Below are 9263 nucleotides of genomic sequence, written 5' to 3'. Positions count from 1 at the left end.
ATTGTCCATTGGTAAGTATTTTTATGAAAAAGAGACGAAAATTACTCAAAAGTTACAATAACACATAAACATGCAGTTTTTTTATTTTTGGGTCATTTCTGGTGCTACGGGGAGGGTGGAGTTGGGTTGGAAATGAAAGTTATTAGCATGGTTTTATATCGTAGAAACTCCTCTTAAAGCCCTAAAAAACTTGGCTCGTTTCGATGAAACCCCGGAACACGAGTTCAATTTTTCGAAAATTGTAAATTGCCCCAAGTTAATTAAATGGGATTTTGAAGTACCCGGTGCACGTATTAATATTCGAATTTCGAAAAACAAAAAATGATTTTAAATATGTTAGAATCCCTTTACAAAGATTAAAAATATATGCAAATAGTTATAAATATTTCACACATTACATATTTCAAAAAGATAAAGAAAATGTCACAATAATTTAAAACATTTCACAACGAATGAAAATATTCAAATAATTTTGAAAAGATTAAAAATATTGGAAAAGATTCAAGAAACATTTCATGTATCGAAAACTGTTTCAAAGGTTTCAAAGATTTTAAGTATTTTGCAATGATATTTGATATATTTCAAAATATTTTCAAGATTTCAAAAAAATAATAAAATGTCATCGTGATTTCAAGAAGATTTTATTTTAAAATATATAATATATTATTTTAAAATATTGTGAAGGATTTTAAACTATTTCAGAGATTTTAAAGCTGGCAAAAGATTTAAGAAAGATTTTTAAAAATTTGTAAAAGAATTGAAATATTTGAGATTTTAAATGTTTCAGAAAGATGAAAGAAATTTCACAGCGAATGAAAATATTAATCATTTGGGTTCATGAAAATTATAATAAAAGAATAGTTAATGAAAAAAAGTTGTTTGCGCGAAAAATTATTTTTCTGAATCTAACCTCAAAAATATTTCGAGACCAGAATGATTGATTCATCAATAAGACTTTAATTTTAGCGCTTCAAGTTTTAATTCTAAGATTTTTAATGTTTTCAATCAGAAAGCATTCATAATTATCACGCTTTTAGAATAGTTATAAAATCTAAAGGTTCGACACAATATTATTTATAATGCTTTCAATTTTAATCCTTTTTTCAAATTTTTACAGGATTTTCAAATATTGTTAAGATTAACTAATTACATTATTTAAACTTTTGTTGTTGCATAACCTTGGCAATTTATTAATTAAGTATTTTCGAAAATAATAATATGACTGATGAGCACAAGTTCCCTTGTTTTCTAATTTCACTGCCTATCACAAGATTTAAATTTAATCAACAAGGATTGTAAACGCCGCGTTACATAACGCCACGAATTGAAATTAACGATACCATTTAAAGCAACTAACATCCCATCTATCTTCTCTTTTTCTGCAGCAAAAAATATTAAGCGTTACTCAACTGTTTTAGTTCAAATGGGCTTTAGTTCAATTTTGCCTTAGTTCAAACGGATACCTACCTGATTTAAAGTAGTCCGGCTATATAGGATCAGTCTGATGAAAAATCATTAAAATTAGCTTTTTTTGGCTGATAAATATGTCCTCTTTTCATAATACCTTTTTTAGGGGCCCTTTCCAGGTTAAAATTTGAATTATCACTGTTTAAAGTCGTGTTAAGAAACATGGGATCTTATGGACAGGCCTTTCGCGGGCTCCGAAAATGGTTAATTTTGGCTTTAAAACACGTTGAACATTGTGAGAAAAACTGTTTTGGAGATAGAAATTATAATTTGAAATTTTAATCACTGCTCATTTGTGCTTGCTTCCAGGGTATTTGAGTTTAATTTTAGAAAAATAAACGGATGGAAAATATGACGAGAACGGTGTGTGGCGTTGACTAAAGTTGGCAAACAGCTTCTGCTGGAAGCGGGAAGTGCGCGAAATTTCAAATAATAATGTTGGTGCCTGTGTATTTGTAGGTTAAGTTCACTTTCTCGACATGTGCTTATGCTGCCAACTGCTGAGCGTGAAAAATGACTTTTACTCGGATCGAGTCAAATCATTATTTAAATTATATTATTATTTAAAAACCATTTTATTTATATTATTCTGCATTAAAATTTTATACCCAATTTATTCATTGCTATGCTAACCAAATGTTGTATTTAATTCCAAATTTCACCAAAAAAATAATTCAACATAGCTTTGACCAGCTTTTCCAGTAGCCGGACTACTTTATTATGATGTCGAACAATACAAAAATATTTCGAAGAATTCAAGAGATTTTAAGGGGTTTCGAAGAATGTCTATATATTTCAAATATATCAAGAGATTTCAAGTTATTTCATGAAATTTTAAGGGTTATAAAAAATATCAAGTTTTTTTTTTAATTTTGCGTAGGTTTTTACAACATATTTTAAGTGTTTAGTTCAGCTCCTTGAGTCCATTCTAATTAATCATTATTGTAAAAATCTGACCAGAAGTGATTGCAATTGATTTAATCTCTATTTACTTGTAAATTTCGTAAACGAAAATAGTAAATAATTAATTTAGAAATTACTGTTATAAATAATTAATGATTTTATCTGTTATCGCTAATAATGAGAACAATTTGAAAAGATTGTACGAGTAAATTCATAATTACAAGCGGGTCCGTTATGCCCATATCAAAGAGAAAAGTGCATTACAGCTGCAATATATTTTCTATTCAGAACCAGATATCTCTTTCGGCGTAGAAAACTGTAAAATTGATTTGCCTCTTTTTCATGTTGTTAAAACAGTTTTGAGCTGTTGTGATGTATTACTTGGTCCAAGGTTATATAAAATTTATATTCACATTCATATTCACCTTTATTGTATGCTACAGGGCCATGACCACTATTGTAATAAGGCATCTTCTGGTATTTTTTCCTTATTCTGCAACAACAATAAAAAAATAGAAAATATTAGTCGACAGTCTTCCCACTTTATTTACTTATACGATTAAATTTAAACCTATATGAATTCAAAACATAATTCAATTTTGAAATGATTGAAAAGAAAACACAGGCCCACAAAAAGAAAAAAGTATCCTCAGCAGATCACCAGACAGGTGTATTCTTATGTATTTTTCGTCGCTGAATCCAAATTCGAAGTCAGATTGGGGGGCTTCCCAGTTACTTTTCTAGAAAAATGTAAAAAACATGGTTGTTTATGGTTTATTGTTAAGAAAATAAAATATCCCGTAACCCCCAATCTAACTTCGGATTCGGATTCAGCGACGAAAAATACATAAGAATACACCTGTCTGGTAATATGTACGGGACATTTTATTTTCTTAACCATTTGTTTATTATAAACCATAAAAACCATGTTTTTTGCAGTTTTCTCGAAAAGTAATTAGGAAACCCCCCGATCTGACTTCGGATTCAAGTTAAGCGACGAAAAAAACATAAGAATACACCTGCCTGGTAAAATGTACGGGATATTTTATTTTCTTAACAATTTTTTTATTATAAATCATAAAAAACCAAGTTTTTTGCATTTTTCTCTAAAAGTAACTGAGAAACTCCCCAATCTGACATCGTATTCGAATTCAGCGACGAAAAATACATAAGAATACGCCTGTCTGGTAAAATGTACGGGATATTTTATTTTGTTAACCATTTTTTTATTATAAACCATAAAAAAAACATGTTTTTTTCATTTTTCTCGAAAAGTAACAGGGAAATCCCCCTATCTGACTTCGGATTCGAATTCAGCGACGAAAAATACATAAGAATATACCTGTCTGGTGATTTGCTCAGGATACTTTTTCTTTTTGTGGGCCTGTGTAATTTTCAATTTTCAGCTTCAATTTTTCGATTTAAAGCAGAGTGTTAATATAGATCTTGCATATGGAATAATGTGGATATCTTTCTATTTGTTATTGCATTACAAATTTAATTAAAATGCGAAATTGAAACAGCATAATAATAATTTGAACTTGATACACAAGTAAGATTTGCACGTCATGTCGTATCCGGCACCGGGTCAGAAGGCCGTACTTGGTAACAAGAAAGCCAACTGCTCGGTGAAATGAAATTCCGTTCACCTTAAAATGTTACAAGACAAGTCAAGAACTCTGCTTCTCTATCTTTCAAGATCTATTGCAATTTTTAAAATCTAGCATATTTCATAAACTTATATGCACAATTTATTAGTAGAAAATAATTATACTGTACATCTCTCATAATTCATCCGGCATATAAATAAATGGTAACAAATCGTTATTTAATTCACAACATTTAACAGTCTCTCTGACTTAAATATACTTCAATTTACAAAAAAGTTATGTAAAAATTGATGGATTTGGGGACCAAGAACTAAACGAAGTTTCCTCACTGATGTTATTTCAGATCATAAAGTTTTGTTAGAATCACACGCATAAGCATATCAAAAGCTAAATTATCATATTTTATTATCTTGGTGGCACTGTAATCTGCATGACTAAATTTTAATCTGAACGCTTCTTCAGATCCTCGGAATCCTGACGGAAATGCTGAAGAATTATAATGGGCTGTATTTTTATTGACGTTTCTTGAGTTCATGATTCATCCTATGCTTAATATACCGTACAGGTAGATATGATTGACTGCAGACACCAGTGACGTATCAATAATATTGGAAATGATAAAATGAGGCGCATGCATTTCAAGCATTTTTCAAGATAAGCATGATAATATTTAATCGAAAAAAGTTCATTACGCACTGTCCACTTAAAAATGTATCAATTTTTAAAATGATTTATAAAGCCACGAAAAATATACCCAATATTAATCGACGCGAATTATGAAGGAGAAATCGAAGCGGGCTTTAGAAAAAAATGGTTTTAATTTTTTATTCAACAAACGTTATATGGATTGTTGCGTTTAAGCTTCAATTTTATGTCTGCAATTCTTTAAATTTGCAATGCTTATCCAACTTAATGATCAAGGTTTGAATATATTCCTTGAAAGATTCTTCACAATTCTATTTGGCTAGGTTTTATCAAAATTATTTAGGAAAAAATTCCTGTAAAAAAAGAATTATATCATTACATTTTTTTGTATAAAAACCCAACCATATACAAGATTGTAAAGAATTTTTCAAGAAATCAAATCAGCCCTTGATCATTATGATCGGATAAGAATAAAATTACAGCTATTACATAGAATTTAAGATAAAGCAAAAAATTTCCATATAACTTTGGTTAAATAAACAATTTCAACCTAAAGAATTGTTTTCTAAATCATGGTACAATTTGAAAGTATATAATTTCACTTGATATTGAACAATTTTTAGTTGAATTTGTACAAGTACAAATTGGAAGCCTTCTGATATAGAGTCTAATTTATAAAAGTTTAATTCTAAAAGAACTTCAAAATTGAAAATTGCCTAAAAATAAAATATTAAAAATTGTACAATTTCAAAACAGCTATCTTGAAAAATGAGAAAATGCAAACTTCAAATGTTAAGGACGTAATAATTTTTCATTTGAAATGCATTTCTCCAAGTAAGCAAAGCCATATTAAAAAATGTTCTTCATTTGAAACTGAATAATATTAAAAATTTAGAGACAAACAAATGAACACTTTTTAGTGTAAGACTTCAAAATGAAGTCTTATCTGTAAATAAGTCATAGCTAAAGAATTCATCTAAAAAAGAATTTGCTTTTATTTAAAGGAAAATGAATACGTAACAAAATGCAAGACTTAGAAATTAATGCGTAATATGTTATTGCATCCGGCTATTCATTAAAGTTTTTTTTTTCTCAGAGTAAATCTGTTTTAAATTGTATACTGGACGCAAACATTGAATTAGGGAATCCACAGTATAGTCAAATAATAAACAATACTGTGCTGTCACCAAAATTGCATGGAACAGCCGGGATACTCACATTATACTTTCAAATTACTCGATTATACGCTTCTTAGGACTCCATGATATACAGCAGCAGGAGTTTGTTCTCAATATAAAATAAAAAGTTCTACACAACATAAGAAGTTCGGAAACTAAGTTCTTTTTTTAGACAAAGTGGTTCAAAGTCACCTTCTATTGAGTCCATTATCTCAATAACAAAAAATTAAAATCAAGCATTTACTTTAAATTATTGCATGAATTTTCTGTTTATATAGTGCAATTAGTACAGATTAAAAAATGAACAGTTTTTAACAACAAGTTTTTCCGGTTTATTTAAATGAAATTTTTTAAATAAATCGGAAAAGTGCCAAAGTGTACGCGTTTTTTGTAGATCTAAAGAGCGCGTTCCCTTCGGTAGATAGAGGGAGGTTGTGGGAGGCAATGGAAGAGAGGGGAGTGAAGAGGGGCCTGGTTGAGAGGATAAGGGAGATATATGAAGAGACGAAAGATAGGGTGAGAGGAGGGGAGGCAATCTTTGAGGGATTCTGGATGCATAGGGGGTTGGCGCAAGGGTGCCCACTTAGCCCAATGATTTTTGCAATTTTGATCGCAGTTATGGAAAGTAAGCTAGCGGCTGGAGTGGTAGGAGGAGTCAGGATATGGTCACTAGAATATGCAGATGACATAGTGCTACTAGCAAAGAGCGAAGAGGTTTTAAAGGAGATGATGAAGAGGTTGAGAGATAGTGGAGGGGAGTGGAAGTGGAAGGGAAAAGCGGTACAGGAGGTGAAAGAGTTTGTGTACTTGGGCTTTCTGTTTCGAAGGAATGGAGGAGTAGATGGTCATATAAGAGATAGGGTGAGAAGGGCAAATGTGGTGATGAGGCAGGTGTGGGGGGTGGGGGAGAGGTTGTTCGCAGATGATTTTGTAAGGAGAATGAAATTGTTTGATTCGCTAGTGATGAGTGTCTTATTTTATAGAGTGGAGGTGTGGGGTTGGAAGGTAAGTGGGCGCACCCGAATTGAGCCAGCGGTCAACCACCCTTGCCTTTCTCGTCCCGAATTGAGCCCAGCGGTTAAGTAGGCAATTTTCGGTGGTCCTGAATTGAGCCAAAACTGCCCCGCCCATTAGAAGTATGAAAATGAAGCTATGAATTATCTTTTATTTCTTTTTGCTTTTCTATCTCTTGTATTGTGCTCGTGAAATGCTCTTAAAATGCCAAATAGCAGTTTTACGTCAAATTCATGCTAAAAACGGTATTGTTTGGAACTTTCCCAACATAAATTATTTTGATTCGATGAGTGAAAAGTTTCCTAGTACTTTTTCACTAAATTTGAGTTGTTTAAATAATTTTTATTTGTTTAAATAGTTTTTGCGCTTGTTAATCATGAGAATTTATTATATTTTAGAATAAATGATACATTTGGGATAAACATTTGATAGAAATTGATCTTTTAGTTAACAAATTTAACTTTTTAGTTGAAAATTCATATTTTTGGGTTAAAACCTCAACTCATTTGTTAAAAATTCGACTTTTTGGTTGAAAATTTCAACTACTTAGTAAATAATTTAACTTTTTTATAATAAATTTGCTTTTTAAATTGAAAATTATTATTTTTTATAATGAAAATTGAACAATGTAATTTTTGTATAGAAAGTAATCCTTTATAGTCTAAAAATCCAACTATTTCGGTGGCAATTTCGTCTTTTTTAGTATAAAATTAATCTTTTTGGTTAAAAATCCAAGTATTTAGTATAAGTTGAACTTCTTTATAATTTTTTTTTTTTCAAATTGAAAATTCATAATCTTAGTTAAGGATTTAACTGCAGTTAAATCCTCAACTAAAATTATTCAATCAAAAAAATAAAATAAAAAATCAATTAAAAAAAAAAGAATTTCCCGCTAAACATGTTTTCTGAATATATCTGAATATATTGCTTTTAAGTCGGGGATTGCAGAATTATTCATTATTCATTTTTAACTTTTTAAATACAAAAAAGAGCGACTAAGTCAAAAACTCAAGTGGCTACCGTAGACCCCTGTAACTCGAGCCCTACGCGCGGTGAGGTCGTTTTCTTTTATAGTTAAGAAAGTAATAAATATTAAATGAAGTCCAAGGGACCAATGAGAAGAGAACTTAATAAACTACGTGTGAAAAAAAAACGGGTAAGGACACTCCTCCATCCAAAAACGCCAACCCATATGCATGCCTAGAGGATCTTCTCTCAGGGAACAGCGTATAGTCATCTATAGTCACTAGAGTAGTGTATATATCCATATTGTTTTCACGTAGGAGGAGCATCCAGCAAACAAGAGAGATCCGTTTTGGCTCAATTCGGGTTCGAAATAAATGAAGTCCTCCGATTCTCAGGTCAAACACTGACCGCTGGCTCAATTCAGGTGCACCGAGGTAAGTGAGGAGGTAAATAGGATACAGGAGAGGTAAGTAAAGTGGACATTGGGGATGGCAAGGAATACGCCGAACTATATTATCAGGAGGGAGACAGGAAGAACGAGTTTAGGGATTATACCAGGGAGTCGAGCGTGTAAATATGAGGAGAAATTTTTGGAAGAGGAGGGAAGTAAATTGGTTAGGGAGTGTTGGTGGGAGAACGAGAACAGACGTAGTGGTGCAAGATGGAGGTGGAAAGGTATTTTAGAACGAATGGATTGCAGATGGATGAAGTTAACAGGAGGCACGAGGAAGGAAGGTATATGAGTTGGTTCAAAAGAATGGCATGGAGAAAGAGAAGGCAGAAGGAGAGGAGAGGATAAGAGAATCAAGGTTTAACGGGAACTATGTGTGGATTATGCCAAGGGAGAGAGCGCAATATTTTTGTGAGAAAGGAGAGCAAGATAGTCAGAGACTTATAACGAGAATGAGATGCGGTTGCATGGAAGGTTATAATAGGTTCTGGCTTTCTAGAGAGAAGAGAATGTGTGAACTGTGCGGGGAAGGGGGTGCAAAAGTTGAGCACTGGTTGGAGGAGTGTGAAGAGGTGGAAAGGAGTGAGATAAGCATGGTGGTATTTTTGCATGAAAGGGGGGACAAAATGCAGTAACATGGGTGAAGGGGGTGTTGGGTAAGATGGAGAAAAAGAGAAGGCAGGAGGAAGAGGAATGGAGAAGGAAAGATTGTAAATAGGAGAGGAAGTAGATATAAGAAAAATGTAAATATTGTAAATAGTAGTTAAGTATTAGGTGTTAGCCGCCGAGACAAAGGCTGGTAATGCGAGGCATAGCGATAAAAGAGCGAAATGCGTGCGAGTCGAGGAGCAGCGGGGAAGGTTAGGCTATAGAAACGAGCGGATTAGCTATAAGGTGTAGATGGATGGTACTTTGTAAGAAATAGTTGTAAGAAAATTTTGTAAAAAAATGGAAGCGTAAGCAAGACTCTCGACTCCGTCTGACTCCATCTGATTTCAGGCTGACTGTTCGATGATGATCGCACGGGTC

At 32.2% G+C, this 9263-nt stretch overlaps 1 protein-coding gene across 1 annotated transcript in view; it reads right to left on the bottom strand.

Annotated features, from left to right (window-relative positions):
• LOC117168772 (epidermal growth factor receptor kinase substrate 8-like) overlaps positions 1-9263 on the bottom strand; it is a 79829-nt gene that overhangs the window by 24468 nt on the left and 46098 nt on the right. The window contains exon 3 of the mRNA XM_033354550.1: positions 2796-2863. Within this exon, the coding sequence (XP_033210441.1) occupies positions 2796-2841 (46 nt within the window). The 5' untranslated portion in view covers positions 2842-2863. The remainder of the gene's footprint in view (positions 1-2795; positions 2864-9263) is intronic.

This window comes from Belonocnema kinseyi, chromosome 3 (genome assembly GCF_010883055.1).
Source record: "Belonocnema kinseyi isolate 2016_QV_RU_SX_M_011 chromosome 3, B_treatae_v1, whole genome shotgun sequence".
Classification (NCBI taxonomy): Eukaryota; Metazoa; Arthropoda; class Insecta; order Hymenoptera; family Cynipidae; genus Belonocnema; species Belonocnema kinseyi.
The sequence above is the reverse complement of the archived record's forward strand: the minus strand, read 5'-3'. Positions and strand labels throughout refer to the sequence as shown.